At 38.9% G+C, this 19230-nt stretch overlaps 1 protein-coding gene across 2 annotated transcripts in view; it reads left to right on the top strand.

Annotated features, from left to right (window-relative positions):
• Window positions 1–19230, top strand: part of LOC106601930 (ethanolamine-phosphate cytidylyltransferase) — a 62138-nt gene that overhangs the window by 6424 nt on the left and 36484 nt on the right. For both annotated transcript variants that reach the window (XM_082972859.1, XM_082972860.1), the window contains exon 2: window positions 3915–4003. In XM_082972859.1, coding sequence (XP_082828985.1) covers window positions 3915–4003 — 89 coding nt within the window. The remainder of the gene's footprint in view (window positions 1–3914; window positions 4004–19230) is intronic.

Here is a 19230-nt window from a genome sequence, read left to right as displayed (position 1 = left end):
GGACCTAGTTGGTGTTATTGTACCACTATACCATTCCCTACTGGGACCTAGTTGGTGTTATTGTACCACTATACCATTCTCTACTAGGACCTAGTTGGTGTTATTGTACCACTATACCATTCTCTACTAGGACCTAGTTGGTGTTATTGTACCACTATACCATTCCCTACTAAGACCTAGCTGGTGTTATTGTCAAACAGCTCTGGTGCTATTTGGGTGTCTATCTGCTAGCTGACCTTGCCACACTACTTAATATTTCATCACGGCCTGTGATCCTCTGGTGATTCCTACCCTGCTAAAAAAAACAACAGGAACAGCATCAGCCCAGGCCACCTTTCAAGCCACCTAGCGTTCCTGGGTTACACTGTCCAAGGGCAGACAAACAGACAGATAGGCAGGCAGGCAGGCAGGCAGGCAGGCAGGCAGGCAGGCAGGCAGGCAGGCAGGCAGGCAGGCAGGCAGGCAGGCAGGCAGGCAGGCAGGAAGGCAGAGAGACATGGACACCAAGCCTAGGACTGCAGGGCCTCTCTCACAAGCATAGTCTCTTATGTAACCCTTAGTCCTTTGTCTCAGTCTCCTTACACACACACACACACACACACACACACACACACACACACACACACACACACACACACACACACACACACACACACACAGACACACGCACACACACACACACACACACACACACACACACACACACACACACACACACACACACACACACACACACACACACACACACACACACACACACACACACACACACACACTTCACTTCTGGCCTGACCAGCCACACTCAGTAGTCACATTAAGCCCCCTATTTAGAATAAACATGTGGATTCCATTCCACAGCTCTAACAGACAGTGTGAACAAAACGTCTGAAACGGTCAGGGACTGCTTATGCTGTTTAGTCATCACACAAAACAATGTCCTTTTGGTCGCGCCATACAACGTGTTCATTTAACATTCAGTACCGTTGATAACTGACTTGCCTAGTTGAATAAAGGTTAAATAAATAAACAATAAAAAATGCTTTTAAGAACAGCCACGTGGGAAAGAAAGCTGATAAAAAAAGTGATAACATTAAGTGATCCATCTTGAAAGTTCACTTAAGGGCAGTAGGAAGTAGGAACAAGAGCAGTCTGCAGTGTATAGTGATACGACCACATCACACCATGGTTCAGGGGTTCACTGTGTCATCACTGCCCTACCCCTTAGACGGGCAGGCTACTTAGCAACATGAGATTCTCTTACTGCTCTGGGCTGGACATCTCTAAAGCGTGACATCTCTAATTTGATGACATTTTATAGCAGCGAAAGCAAGCAGGTCATGTACAGTAGTTGTAAATGGTTCATGACTGATTTGATCCACTTTTATGATCCGTCAAATTACTACAGTTGATGTGTACCGTTAACAGACATTTTATTGGCGATAAGAATTCTCCAGGTTTCAACTTTCTCTCTAATACTTTACTGTAGGCAATGTGCCTTTATGTCAAGTGCCTCTATAACACAGGCTACATGACTACAAATGTGCTATTCCAGTTCCACTATAACATGCTACTGAGGAGACTATGATATCATTTGCCACATAATGGCCCTCAAATTCAACTCAACTTGGAAGCCAGTTCCACTGCTTTTTTCCATTTCCCCCTCTAACCAGGGACTGATTTAGACCTGGGACAGCAGGTGGGTTAAATAATGATCAGGTAGAACAGAACCAAGAGGCTCTGGACCTCGTAGGGTAAGATTTGAATACCACTGGCGGGCCTAGGGAATGGAATGGGGAAACTGATAAATCCAAAAGAGGTCACAGGACTAGAGGTCGACCGATTAGTCGGCATGTGCGATTAATTAGGGCCGATTTCAGGTTTTCATAACAATCGGTAATCAGCCTTTTTGGATGCCGATTATGGCCGATTACCTTGCAATCCACGAGGAAACGGCTTGGCAGGCTGACCACCTGTTACGCGAATGCAGCGTCAAAAGGACCTTGTGGCTGCAAGGAACCAAGGTAAGTTGCTAGCTAGCATTAAACTTATCTTATAAAAAACAATCAATCTTCACATAATCACTAGTTAACTACACATGGTTGATGATATTACTAGGTTAACTAGCTTGTTCTGCGTTGCATATAATCAATGCGGTGCCTGTAAATGTATCATCGAATCACAGCCTACTTCAACTTCGCCAAAAGGGTGATGATTTAACAAAAGAGCATTGCCGAAAAAAGCACAATCGTTGCACAAATGTACCTAACCATAAACCTCAATGCCTTTCTTAAAATCAATACACAAGTATATATTTTAAACCTGTATATGTAGTTAAAATAAATGCATGTTAGCAGGCAATATTAATTAGGGAAATTATGTCACTTATCTTGTGTTCAGTGCAAGCAGAGTCAGGGTATATGCAGCAGTTTGGGCCGCCTGGCTCGTTGCGAACTGTGAACTAATTTCCCAGAATTTTACATAATTATGACATAATATTAAAGGTTGTGCAATGTAACAGCAATATTTAGACTTAGGGTTACCACCCGTTCGATAAAATACGGAACGGTTCCGTATTTCACTGAAAGAATAAACGTTTTGTTTTTGAAATGATCATTTCCAGATTTGACCGTATTAATGACCAAAGGCTCGTATTTCTGTGTTTATTATATTCTAATTAAGTCTATGATTTGATATTTGATAGCGCAGTCTGACTGAGCGGTGGTAGGCAGCATTCATTCAAACAGCACTTTACTGCGTTTGCCAACAGCTCTTAGCAATGAAGCACAGCGCTGTTTATGACTTCAAGCCTATCAACTCCTGAGATTATGCTGGCAATACTAAAGTGCCTATAAGAACATCCAATAGTCAAATGTATATGAAATACAAATGGTATAGAGCGAAATAGTCAACGCGTCATAATAACTACAACCTAAAACTTCTTAACTGGGAATATTGAACCACCAGCTTTCATATGTTCTCATATGTCTGAGCAAGGAACTTAAACGTTAGCTTTTTTGCATGGCACATATTTCACTTTTACTTTCTTCTCCAACACTGTTTGCATTATTTAAAACAAATTGAACATGTCATTATTTATTTCAGACTAAATAGATTTTATTTATGTATTATATTAAGTTAAAATAAAAGTGTTCATTGTTCATTCAGTATTGTTGTAATTGTCATTATTACAAATATATATATAAAACATTTAAAAATCGTCCGATTAATCGGTATCGGCTTTTTTTGGTCCTCCAATAATCGGTATCGGTGTTGAAAAATCATAATTGGTCGACCTCTACAAAGGACAACAACATCCTGTTATCTAATGTACCCATTTTGACAAGCTTCATTGTATTTAATACCATGGTTTATAATGTTTATGACTGACTATGACAGATGGTATAATGTCTTATGTAGCTGTTATAAAGGCTTTATGAATCCATACATCAGGGGGCCTACAGTATAGCATTACCACTTGCTGTGCTAATTCTCACTGTACCTGTACCTCAACCACCACTGAGTGAGGAGCCGGAACAGACACCAAACCACTGCAGGGCCTGTCATGTCAGCAGTTTGAGTGATAGCAGGCTAATGCTAATGTCCACCTGTTAGTCATCACCGTGCTAGATTACTTTGTACCAACCTGTGTCCCAATCTGGGCTATAATCTAATCAACTACAGATGGAGTGCTCAGTGCTGGTCTCCATGACTACTATGGATATAGTGACACTGTTTCTCTGACTGTTAGTTTGGTGGTACTAGATGTACATTATGGACAGGTTTCCCGGAACCAGATTAAGCCTACTCCTATATTACAAAACATTCTCAGTCCAGGAATAGGCTTAATCTGCGTCTTGGAAACTGACCCTATGAATGCTCCCTAGTATTAACTGGCTTTGTTATCCTTCCTCTAGCTATGACATGGTCCATTATGGTCACTCCAACCAGCTGCGGCAGGCCAAGGCCATGGGAGATTACCTCATCGTTGGAGTACACACAGACGGTAAGAGCTTCAGGGTTGGGGTTCCAGTCCCAGCATGCAACAAGGGAGCCTCCATCACACCAGGGCTGGGGTTCAAGTCCCAGCATGCAACAGGAGAGCCTCCATCACACCAGGGTTGGGGTTCTAGTCCCAGCATGCAACAGGAGAGCCTCCATCACACCAGGGTTGGGGTTCTAGTCCCAGCATGCAACAGGAGAGCCTCCATCACACCAAGGTTGGGGTTCCAGTCCCAGCATGCAACAGGAGAGCCTCCATCACACCAGGGTTGGGGTTCCAGTCCCAGCATACAACAGGAGAGCCTCCATCACACCAGGGTTGGGTTCCAGTCCCAGCATGCAACAGGAGAGTCTCCATCATACCAGGGGTCGTATTCATTAAGCACTGAACGTAAGAAAATGGATGGAAACAGGGAGGAGTTACCTGGACCAATACCAGGAGGTACCTCGTTCAATAAGAATTCTTAATTTCCATTGTGGGCCCTAATGAATGTGACCCTGACCTCCATGGAATAACCACCACCTCCCAATCCCCTCAGACGCCCAGACCTAGCATAGTGACCTCATCCTTTCAGCCCTCAACTGCCACTACCAGTCCCCCATTACATCTCCTACCCCAACCAAGACCCCAACCAGACTTGACCTGCATCACCTCAACACAGAGCCAACACCCTCCAAACACACACATCAAAGCATCTCCCACCAGACCCTATCCCTCTCCTCCTTCTCTCCCAAACCCTTCAGCCTGCCATGGGGAGGTGTCGGGCAGCCAGCCTCCGACTGCTTTAATAACTCATCACCATCAGACACCAGGGTTGTGTTCATTAGGCACCAAATTAAATAAAAACAGACTGAAACAAGGATGAACTACCTGGATGGACTACCTGTTTTCATTGCGTTTCCTAATGAACACGAGCCACTTGTGAGATCTTGCGACTGTTGTGACAGTAGTAACACAGGGGCCCAAACAGTGGCTGGGACACAACAACAGATCACAGCCTCCCATGGCACACTAGGGCACTCTGACACTGGGACCACAGACACACTGTGCGACGGGCGCCATGTCAGTGTTTACCATAACCCAGAACTACATGGCTTAACTCAAACAATAGAGCCTCACACACTGTGGTCTGTCAGGGACAAAGGAGCACATAGATAGTAGGCTATAACCTCTCTATCACAGAGAGAGAGAGAGGCGAGAGGCGTGATAATGGATTATCTCTGCTACAGTGTGGATAATGTACTGTACAGTCAGTGTGAAACTATTATACAGCTGGTCATGTATTTCTCTCCATCCCCCTATTTCCCCCCCTTAGGTTTATAACAGACAAGGTCAATGTCACATCCAGTTTTGATGACTTTGCAAAAAGATATACACAGACTGTAAAGCCCTTGTCATACCCACATTGATCATTTATAGCCTGGACCCAGATATGTTTGTGCTGTCTTGCCAACTTCTATGGTAAGGCATGCCATTGAGCATAGGGGTTAATTTGGCAGACAACACAAACAGTTCTAGGACCAGGCTGGATTATATCACTTAATTAAAACAAGTTCACAGTCAACCAAGTGTTGGCGGTCATACAGTATATCCCTATTTTGTACACACTTTGTTACTGTTTGAGTCCATCACACTATTTACTGTAGCAGCCTGCTGGTCCAGTCTTTTGATGCTCTAGCCTACTATTTTCTTTCTTCGTTGTCATGGTTGACAACAACATGACAGGTGGCTACAGCGCATGCAGTAGAGCAGGGTTTCCCAAACTCGGTCCTGGGTCCCCCTTGGGTGCACGTTTTTGCCCTAGCACTACACAGCTGATTCAGATAATCAACTCATCATCAAGCTTTGTTTATTTGAATCAGCTGTGTGTGAGGGGGGGACCATGCGCTTGTGAAGCACACAGAGACTGTGTGAGAGCAAAGTCTTACGTTGCGTTTCTCTCAATATCCGTGGTGCTGTTCGTTGCAACGTCTTGCTAGAGTATACCTTATCCGATCAAGACGTTCAGAACAATATCTGTTCATGGCTCGTCTATAGTAAATATGGTCATCATGGCTCGTCTATAGTAAACATGGTCATCATGACTCGTCTATAATCAACATGGTCATCATGACTCGTCTATAGTAAACATGGTCATCATGACTCATCTATAGTAAATATGGTCATCATGACTCGTCTATAGTAAATATGGTCATCATGACTCGTCTATAGTAAATATGGTCATCATGACTCGTCTATAGTAAACATGGTCATCATGACTCGTCTATAGTAAATATGGTCATCATGACTCGTCTATAGTAAACATGGTCATCATGACTCGTCTATAGTAAACATGGTCATCATGACTCGTCTATAGTAAACATGGTCATCATGACTCGTCTATAGTAAACATGGTCATCATGACTCGTCTATAGTAAACATGGTCATCATGACTCGTCTATAGTAAATATGGTCATCATGACTCGTCTATAGTAAATATGGTCATCATGACTCGTCTATAGTAAACATGGTCATCATGACTCGTCTATAGTAAATATGGTCATCATGACTCGTCTAAAGTAAATATGGTCATCATGACTCGTCTATAGTAAATATGGTCATCATGACTCGTCTATAGTAAACATGGTCATCATGACTCGTCTATAGTAAATATGGTCAAAATGACTCGTCTATAGTCAACATGGTCATCATGACTCGTCTATAGTAAATATGGTCATCATGACTCATCTATAGTAAATATGGTCATCATGACTCGACTATAGTAAACATGGTCATCATGACTCGTCTATAGTAAACATGGTCATCATGACTCATCTATAGTAAATATGGTCATCATGACTCGACTATAGTAAACATGGTCATCATGACTCGTCTATAGTAAACATGGTCATCATGACTCATCTATAGTAAATATGGTCATCATGACTCATCTATAGTACAATCATCGGTCATCATGACTCGTCTATAGTCAACATGGTCATCATGACTCGTCTATAGTCAACATGGTCATCATGACTCGTCTATAGTAAATATGGTCATCATGACTCGTCTATAGTAAACATGGTCATCATGACTCGTCTATAGAAAAGTATGGTCATCATGACTCGTCTAAAGTAAATATGGTCATCATGACTCGTCTATAGTAAATATGGTCATCATGACTCATCTATAGTAAACATGGTCATCATGACTCGATTATAGTAAATATGGTCATCATGACTCATCTATAGTAAATATGGTCATCATGACTCGACTATAGTAAACATGGTCATCATGACTCGTCTATAGTAAACATGGTCATCATGACTCGTCTATAGTAAATATGGTCATCATGACTCGACTATAGTAAACATGGTCATCATGACTCGTCTATAGTAAACATGGTCATCATGACTCGTCTATAGTAAACATGGTCATCATGACTCGTCTATAGTAAACATGGTCATCATGACTCGTCTATAGTAAACATGGTCATCATGACTCGTCTATAGTAAACATGGTCATCATGACTCGTCTATAGTAAACATGGTCATCATGACTCGTCTATAGTAAATATGGTCATCATGACTCGTCTATAGTAAATATGGTCATCATGACTCGTCTATAGTAAACATGGTCATCATGACTCGTCTATAGTAAATATGGTCATCATGACTCGTCTAAAGTAAATATGGTCATCATGACTCGTCTATAGTAAATATGGTCATCATGACTCGTCTATAGTAAACATGGTCATCATGACTCGTCTATAGTAAATATGGTCAAAATGACTCGTCTATAGTCAACATGGTCATCATGACTCGTCTATAGTAAATATGGTCATCATGACTCATCTATAGTAAATATGGTCATCATGACTCGACTATAGTAAACATGGTCATCATGACTCGTCTATAGTAAACATGGTCATCATGACTCATCTATAGTAAATATGGTCATCATGACTCGACTATAGTAAACATGGTCATCATGACTCGTCTATAGTAAACATGGTCATCATGACTCATCTATAGTAAATATGGTCATCATGACTCATCTATAGTAAATATCGTCATCATGACTCGTCTATAGTCAACATGGTCATCATGACTCGTCTATAGTCAACATGGTCATCATGACTCGTCTATAGTAAATATGGTCATCATGACTCGTCTATAGTAAACATGGTCATCATGACTCGTCTATAATCAACATGGTCATCATGACTCGTCTATAGTAAACATGGTCATCATGACTCGTCTATAATCAACATGGTCATCATGACTCGTCTATAGTAAATATGGTCATCATGACTCGTCTATAGTAAACATGGTCATCATGACTCGTCTATAGTAAATATGGTCATCATGACTCGTCTAAAGTAAATATGGTCATCATGACTCGTCTATAGTAAATATGGTCATCATGACTCATCTATAGTAAACATGGTCATCATGACTCGATTATAGTAAATATGGTCATCATGACTCATCTATAGTAAATATGGTCATCATGACTCGACTATAGTAAACATGGTCATCATGACTCGTCTATAGTAAACATGGTCATCATGACTCATCTATAGTAAATATGGTCATCATGACTCGACTATAGTAAACATGGTCATCATGACTCGTCTATAGTAAACATGGTCATCATGACTCATCTATAGTAAATATGGTCATCATGACTCATCTATAGTAAATATCGTCATCATGACTCGTCTATAGTCAACATGGTCATCATGACTCGTCTATAGTCAACATGGTCATCATGACTCGTCTATAGTAAATATGGTCATCATGACTCGTCTATAGTAAACATGGTCATCATGACTCGTCTATAATCAACATGGTCATCATGACTCGTCTATAGTAAACATGGTCATCATGACTCGTCTATAATCAACATGGTCATCATGACTCGTCTATAGTAAATATGGTCATCATGACTCGTCTATAGTAAACATGGTCATCATGACTCGTCTATAGTAAATATGGTCATCATGACTCGTCTAAAGTAAATATGGTCATCATGACTCGTCTATAGTAAATATGGTCATCATGACCCATCTATAGTAAACATGGTCATCATGACTCGATTATAGTAAATATGGTCATCATGACTCGTCTATAGTAAATATGGTCATCATGACTCGTCTATAGTAAACATGGTCATCATGACTCGTCTATAATCAACATGGTCATCATGACTCGTCTATAGTAAACATGGTCATCATGACTCGTCTATAATCAACATGGTCATCATGACTCGTCTATAGTAAATATGGTCATCATGACTCGTCTATAGTAAACATGGTCATCATGACTCGTCTATAGTAAATATGGTCATCATGACTCGTCTAAAGTAAATATGGTCATCATGACTCGTCTATAGTAAATATGGTCATCATGACTCATCTATAGTAAACATGGTCATCATGACTCGATTATAGTAAATATGGTCATCATGACTCGTCTATAGTAAACATGGTCATCATGACTCATCTATAGTAAATATGGTCATCATGACTCGTCTATAGTAAACATGGTCATCATGACTCGTCTATAGTAAACATGGTCATCATGACTCATCTATAGTAAATATGGTCATCATGACTCGTCTATAGTAAATATGGTCATCATGACTCGTCTATAGTAAACATGGTCATCATGACTCGTCTATAGTAAATATGGTCATCATGACTCGTCTATAGTAAACATGGTCATCATGACTCGTCTATAGTAAACATGGTCATCATGACTCGTCTATAGTAAATATGGTCATCATGACTCGTCTATAGTCAACATGGTCATCATGACTCGTCTATAGTCAACATGGTCATCATGACTCGTCTATAGTAAATATGGTCATCATGACTCGTCTATAGTAAACATGGTCATCATGACTCGTCTATAATCAACATGGTCATCATGACTCGTCTATAGTAAATATGGTCATCATGACTCGTCTATAGTAAACATGGTCATCATGACTCGTCTATAGTCAACATGGTCATCATGACTCGTCTATAGTAAACATGGTCATCATGACTCGTCTATAGTAAACAAGGTCATCATGACTCGTCTATAGTAAACATGGTCATCATGACTCGTCTATAGTAAACATGGTCATCATGACTCGTCTATAGTAAACATGGTCATCATGACTCGTCTATAGTAAATATGGTCATCATGACTCGTCTATAGTAAACATGGTCATCATGACTCGTCTATAGTAAATATGGTCATCATGACTCGTCTAAAGTAAATATGGTCATCATGACTCGTCTATAGTAAATATGGTCATCATGACTCGTCTATAGTAAACATGGTCATCATGACTCGATTATAGTAAATATGGTCATCATGACTCGTCTATAGTAAACATGGTCATCATGACTCGTCTATAGTAAACATGGTCATCATGACTCATCTATAGTAAATATGGTCATCATGACTCGACTATAGTAAACATGGTCATCATGACTCGTCTATAGTAAACATGGTCATCATGACTCATCTATAGTAAATATGGTCATCATGACTCATCTATAGTAAATATGGTCATCATGACTCGTCTATAGTCAACATGGTCATCATGACTCGTCTATAGTCAACATGGTCATCATGGCTCGTCTATAGTAAATATGGTCATCATGACTCGTCTATAGTAAACATGGTCATCATGACTCGTCTATAGTCAACATTGTCATCATGACTCGTCTATAGTAAACATGGTCATCATCACTCGTCTATAGTAAACATGGTCATCATGACTCGTCTATAGTAAACATGGTCATCATGACTCGTCTATAGTAAACATGGTCATCATGACTCGTCTATAGTCAACATGGTCATCATGACTCGTCTATAGTAAACATGGTCATCATGGCTCGTCTATAGTAAATATGGTCATCATGACTCGTCTATAGTAAATATGGTCATCATGACTCATCTATAGTAAACATGGTCATCATGACTCACCTATAGTAAATATGGTCATCATGACTCGTCTATAGTAAACATGGTCATCATGACTCGTCTATAGTAAATATGGTCATCATGACTCGTCTATAGTAAATATGGTCATCATGACTCGTCTATAGTAAACATGGTCATCATGACTCGTCTATAGTCAACATGGTCATCATGACTCGTCTATAGTAAACATGGTCATCATGACTCGTCTATAGTAAACATGGTCATCATGACTCGTCTATTGTAAACATGGTCATCATGACTCGTCTATAGTAAATATGGTCATCATGACTCGTCTATAGTAAATATGGTCATCATGACTCGACTATAGTAAACATGGTCATCATGACTCGTCTATAGTAAACATGGTCATCATGACTCATCTATAGTAAATATGGTCATCATGACTCATCTATAGTAAATATGGTTATCATGACTCATCTATAGTAAATATGGTCATCATGACTCGTCTATAGTAAACATGGTCATCATGACTCGTCTACAGTAAATATGGTCATCATGACTCGTCTATAGTAAACATGGTCATCATGACTCGTCTATAGTAAATATGGTCATCATGACTCGTCTATAGTAAACATGGTCATCATGACTCGTCTATAGTAAATATGGTCATCATGACTCGTCTATAGTAAACATGGTCATCATGACTCGTCTATAGTAAACATGGTCATCATGACTCGTCTATAATCAACATGGTCATCATGACTCGTCTATAGTAAATATGGTCATCATGACTCGTCTATAGTAAACATGGTCATCATGACTCGTCTATAGTAAACATGGTCATCATGACTCGTCTGTAGTAAATATGGTCATCATGACTCGTCTATAGTCAACATGGTCATCATGACTCGTCTATAGTAAATATGGTCATCATGACTCATCTATAGTAAATATGGTCATCATGACTCGACTATAGTAAACATGGTCATCATGACTCGTCTATAGTAAACATGGTCATCATGACTCATCTATAGTAAATATGGTCATCATGACTCGACTATAGTAAACATGGTCATCATGACTCGTCTATAGTAAACATGGTCATCATGACTCATCTATAGTAAATATGGTCATCATGACTCATCTATAGTAAATATGGTCATCATGACTCGTCTATAGTCAACATGGTCATCATGACTCGTCTATAGTCAACATGGTCATCATGACTCGTCTATAGTAAATATGGTCATCATGACTCGTCTATAGTAAACATGGTCATCATGACTCGTCTATAATCAACATGTTCATCATGACTCGTCTATAGTAAACATGGTCATCATGACTCGTCTATAATCAACATGGTCATCATGACTCGTCTATAGTAAATATGGTCATCATGACTCGTCTATAGTAAACATGGTCATCATGACTCGTCTATAGTCAACATGGTCATCATGACTCGTCTATAGTAAACATGGTCATCATGACTCGTCTATAGTAAATATGGTCATCATGACTCATCTATAGTAAACATGGTCATCATGACTCGTCTATAGTAAACATGGTCATCATGACTCGTCTATAGTAAACATGGTCATCATGACTCGTCTGTAGTAAATATGGTCATCATGACTCGTCTATAGTCAACATGGTCATCATGACTCGTCTATAGTAAATATGGTCATCATGACTCATCTATAGTAAATATGGTCATCATGACTCGACTATAGTAAACATGGTCATCATGACTCGTCTATAGTAAACATGGTCATCATGACTCATCTATAGTAAATATGGTCATCATGACTCGACTATAGTAAACATGGTCATCATGACTCGTCTATAGTAAACATGGTCATCAAGACTCATCTATAGTAAATATGGTCATCATGACTCATCTATAGTAAATATGGTCATCATGACTCGTCTATAGTCAACATGGTCATCATGACTCGTCTATAGTCAACATGGTCATCATGACTCGTCTATAGTAAATATGGTCATCATGACTCGTCTATAGTAAACATGGTCATCATGACTCGTCTATAATCAACATGGTCATCATGACTCGTCTATAGTAAACATGGTCATCATGACTCGTCTATAATCAACATGGTCATCATGACTCGTCTATAGTAAATATGGTCATCATGACTCGTCTATAGTAAACATGGTCATCATGACTCGTCTATAGTCAACATGGTCATCATGACTCGTCTATAGTAAACATGGTCATCATGACTCGTCTATAGTAAATATGGTCATCATGACTCATCTATAGTAAACATGGTCATCATGACTCGTCTATAGTAAACATGGTCATCATGACTCGTCTATAGTAAACATGGTCATCATGACTCGTCTATAGTAAATATGGTCATCATGACTCGTCTATAGTAAACATGGTCATCATGACTCGTCTATAGTAAATATGGTCATCATGACTCGTCTATAGTAAATATGGTCATCATGACTCGTCTATAGTAAACATGGTCATCATGACTCGTCTATAGTAAATATGGTCATCATGACTCGTCTATAGTCAACATGGTCATCATGACTCGTCTATAGTCAACATGGTCATCATGACTCGTCTATAGTAAATATGGTCATCATGACTCGTCTATAGTAAACATGGTCATCATGACTCGTCTATAATCAACATGGTCATCATGACTCGTCTATAGTAAATATGGTCATCATGACTCGTCTATAGTAAACATGGTCATCATGACTCGTCTATAGTAAACATGGTCATCATGACTCGTCTGTAGTAAATATGGTCATCATGACTCGTCTATAGTCAACATGGTCATCATGACTCGTCTATAGTAAATATGGTCATCATGACTCATCTATAGTAAATATGGTCATCATGACTCGACTATAGTAAACATGGTCATCATGACTCGTCTATAGTAAACATGGTCATCATGACTCATCTATAGTAAATATGGTCATCATGACTCGACTATAGTAAACATGGTCATCATGACTCGTCTATAGTAAACATGGTCATCATGACTCGTCTATAGTAAACATGGTCATCATGACTCGTCTATAGTAAACATGGTCATCATGACTCGTCTATAGTAAACATGGTCATCATGACTCGTCTATAGTAAATATGGTCATCATGACTCGTCTATAGTAAACATGGTCATCATGACTCGTCTATAATCAACATGGTCATCATGACTCGTCTATAATCAACATGGTCATCATGACTCGTCTATAGTAAATATGGTCATCATGACTCGTCTATAGTAAACATGGTCATCATGACTCGTCTATAGTAAACATGGTCATCATGACTCGTCTGTAGTAAATATGGTCATCATGACTCGTCTATAGTCAACATGGTCATCATGACTCGTCTATAGTAAATATGGTCATCATGACTCATCTATAGTAAATATGGTCATCATGACTCGACTATAGTAAACATGGTCATCATGACTCGTCTATAGTAAACATGGTCATCATGACTCATCTATAGTAAATATGGTCATCATGACTCGACTATAGTAAACATGGTCATCATGACTCGTCTATAGTAAACATGGTCATCATGACTCATCTATAGTAAATATGGTCATCATGACTCATCTATAGTAAATATGGTCATCATGACTCGTCTATAGTCAACATGGTCATCATGACTCGTCTATAGTCAACATGGTCATCATGACTCGTCTATAGTAAATATGGTCATCATGACTCGTCTATAGTAAACATGGTCATCATGACTCGTCTATAATCAACATGGTCATCATGACTCGTCTATAGTAAACATGGTCATCATGACTCGTCTATAATCAACATGGTCATCATGACTCGTCTATAGTAAATATGGTCATCATGACTCGTCTATAGTAAACATGGTCATCATGACTCGTCTATAGTCAACATGGTCATCATGACTCGTCTATAGTAAACATGGTCATCATGACTCGTCTATAGTAAATATGGTCATCATGACTCATCTATAGTAAACATGGTCATCATGACTCGTCTATAGTAAACATGGTCATCATGACTCGTCTATAGTAAACATGGTCATCATGACTCGTCTGTAGTAAATATGGTCATCATGACTCGTCTATAGTCAACATGGTCATCATGACTCGTCTATAGTAAATATGGTCATCATGACTCATCTATAGTAAATATGGTCATCATGACTCGACTATAGTAAACATGGTCATCATGACTCGTCTATAGTAAACATGGTCATCATGACTCATCTATAGTAAATATGGTCATCATGACTCGACTATAGTAAACATGGTCATCATGACTCGTCTATAGTAAACATGGTCATCATGACTCATCTATAGTAAATATGGTCATCATGACTCATCTATAGTAAATATAGTCATCATGACTCGTCTATAGTCAACATGGTCATCATGACTCGTCTATAGTCAACATGGTCATCATGGCTCGTCTATAGTAAATATGGTCATCATGACTCGTCTATAGTAAACATGGTCATCATGACTCGTCTATAATCAACATGGTCATCATGACTCGTCTATAGTAAATATGGTCATCATGACTCGTCTATAGTAAACATGGTCATCATGACTCGTCTATAGTCAACATGGTCATCATGACTCGTCTATAGTAAACATGGTCATCATGACTCGTCTATAGTAAATATGGTCATCATGACTCATCTATAGTAAACATGGTCATCATGACTCGTCTATAGTAAACATGGTCATCATGACTCGTCTATAGTACATATGGTCATCATGACTCGTCTATAGTAAACATGGTCATCATGACTCGTCTATAGTAAATATGGTCATCATGACTCGTCTAAAGTAAATACGGTCATCATGACTCGTCTATAGTAAATATGGTCATCATGACTCGTCTATAGTAAACATGGTCATCATGACTCGATTATAGTAAATATGGTCATCATGACTCGTCTATAGTAAACATGGTCATCATGACTCGTCTATAATCAACATGGTCATCATGACTCATCTATAGTAAATATGGTCATCATGACTCATCTATAGTAAATATGGTTATCATGACTCATCTATAGTAAATATGGTCATCATGACTCGTCTATAGTAAACATGGTCATCATGACTCGTCTACAGTAAATATGGTCATCATGACTCGTCTATAGTAAACATGGTCATCATGACTCGTCTATAGTAAATATGGTCATCATGACTCGTCTATAGTAAACATGGTCATCATGACTCGTCTATAGTAAATATGGTCATCATGACTCGTCTATAGTAAACATGGTCATCATGACTCGTCTATAGTAAACATGGTCATCATGACTCGTCTATAATCAACATGGTCATCATGACTCGTCTATAGTAAATATGGTCATCATGACTCGTCTATAGTAAACATGGTCATCATGACTCGTCTATAGTAAACATGGTCATCATGACTCGTCTGTAGTAAATATGGTCATCATGACTCGTCTATAGTCAACATGGTCATCATGACTCGTCTATAGTAAATATGGTCATCATGACTCATCTATAGTAAATATGGTCATCATGACTCGACTATAGTAAACATGGTCATCATGACTCGTCTATAGTAAACATGGTCATCATGACTCATCTATAGTAAATATGGTCATCATGACTCGACTATAGTAAACATGGTCATCATGACTCGTCTATAGTAAACATGGTCATCATGACTCATCTATAGTAAATATGGTCATCATGACTCATCTATAGTAAATATGGTCATCATGACTCGTCTATAGTCAACATGGTCATCATGACTCGTCTATAGTCAACATGGTCATCATGACTCGTCTATAGTAAATATGGTCATCATGACTCGTCTATAGTAAACATGGTCATCATGACTCGTCTATAATCAACATGGTCATCATGACTCGTCTATAGTAAACATGGTCATCATGACTCGTCTATAATCAACATGGTCATCATGACTCGTCTATAGTAAATATGGTCATCATGACTCGTCTATAGTAAACATGGTCATCATGACTCGTCTATAGTCAACATGGTCATCATGACTCGTCTATAGTAAACATGGTCATCATGACTCGTCTATAGTAAATATGGTCATCATGACTCATCTATAGTAAACATGGTCATCATGACTCGTCTATAGTAAACATGGTCATCATGACTCGTCTATAGTAAACATGGTCATCATGACTCGTCTGTAGTAAATATGGTCATCATGACTCGTCTATAGTCAACATGGTCATCATGACTCGTCTATAGTAAATATGGTCATCATGACTCATCTATAGTAAATATGGTCATCATGACTCGACTATAGTAAACATGGTCATCATGACTCGTCTATAGTAAACATGGTCATCATGACTCATCTATAGTAAATATGGTCATCATGACTCGACTATAGTAAACATGGTCATCATGACTCGTCTATAGTAAACATGGTCATCATGACTCATCTATAGTAAATATGGTCATCATGACTCATCTATAGTAAATATGGTCATCATGACTCGTCTATAGTCAACATGGTCATCATGACTCGTCTATAGTCAACATGGTCATCATGACTCGTCTATAGTAAATATGGTCATCATGACTCGTCTATAGTAAACATGGTCATCATGACTCGTCTATAATCAACATGGTCATCATGACTCGTCTATAGTAAACATGGTCATCATGACTCGTCTATAATCAACATGGTCATCATGACTCGTCTATAGTAAATATGGTCATCATGACTCGTCTATAGTAAACATGGTCATCATGACTCGTCTATAGTCAACATGGTCATCATGACTCGTCTATAGTAAACATGGTCATCATGACTCGTCTATAGTAAATATGGTCATCATGACTCATCTATAGTAAACATGGTCATCATGACTCGTCTATAGTAAACATGGTCATCATGACTCGTCTATAGTAAACATGGTCATCATGACTCGTCTATAGTAAATATGGTCATCATGACTCGTCTATAGTAAACATGGTCATCATGACTCGTCTATAGTAAATATGGTCATCATGACTCGTCTATAGTAAATATGGTCATCATGACTCGTCTATAGTAAACATGGTCATCATGACTCGTCTATAGTAAATATGGTCATCATGACTCGTCTATAGTCAACATGGTCATCATGACTCGTCTATAGTCAACATGGTCATCATGACTCGTCTATAGTAAATATGGTCATCATGACTCGTCTATAGTAAACATGGTCATCATGACTCGTCTATAATCAACATGGTCATCATGACTCGTCTATAGTAAATATGGTCATCATGACTCGTCTATAGTAAACATGGTCATCATGACTCGTCTATAGTAAACATGGTCATCATGACTCGTCTGTAGTAAATATGGTCATCATGACTCGTCTATAGTCAACATGGTCATCATGACTCGTCTATAGTAAATATGGTCATCATGACTCATCTATAGTAAATATGGTCATCATGACTCGACTATAGTAAACATGGTCATCATGACTCGTCTATAGTAAACATGGTCATCATGACTCATCTATAGTAAATATGGTCATCATGACTCGACTATAGTAAACATGGTCATCATGACTCGTCTATAGTAAACATGGTCATCATGACTCATCTATAGTAAATATGGTCATCATGACTCATCTATAGTAAATATGGTCATCATGACTCGTCTATAGTCAACATGGTCATCATGACTCGTCTATAGTCAACATGGTCATCATGACTCGTCTATAGTAAATATGGTCATCATGACTCGTCTATAGTAAACATGGTCATCATGACTCGTCTATAATCAACATGGTCATCATGACTCGTCTATAGTAAACATGGTCATCATGACTCGTCTATAGTCAACATGGTCATCATGACTCGTCTATAGTAAATATGGTCATCATGACTCGTCTATAGTAAACATGGTCATCATGACTCGTCTATAGTCAACATGGTCATCATGACTCGTCTATAGTAAACATGGTCATCATGACTCGTCTATAGTAAATATGGTCATCATGACTCATCTATAGTAAACATGGTCATCATGACTCGTCTATAGTAAACATGGTCATCATGACTCGTCTATAGTAAACATGGTCATCATGACTCGTCTGTAGTAAATATGGTCATCATGACTCGTCTATAGTCAACATGGTCATCATGACTCGTCTATAGTAAATATGGTCATCATGACTCATCTATAGTAAATATGGTCATCATGACTCGACTATAGTAAACATGGTCATCATGACTCGTCTATAGTAAACATGGTCATCATGACTCATCTATAGTAAATATGGTCATCATGACTCGA

This window comes from Salmo salar, chromosome 03 (assembly GCF_965601325.2).
Source record: "Salmo salar chromosome 03, fSalSal1, whole genome shotgun sequence".
Classification (NCBI taxonomy): Eukaryota; Metazoa; Chordata; class Actinopteri; order Salmoniformes; family Salmonidae; genus Salmo; species Salmo salar.
This window is presented reverse-complemented; position numbering and strand designations above follow the sequence as displayed.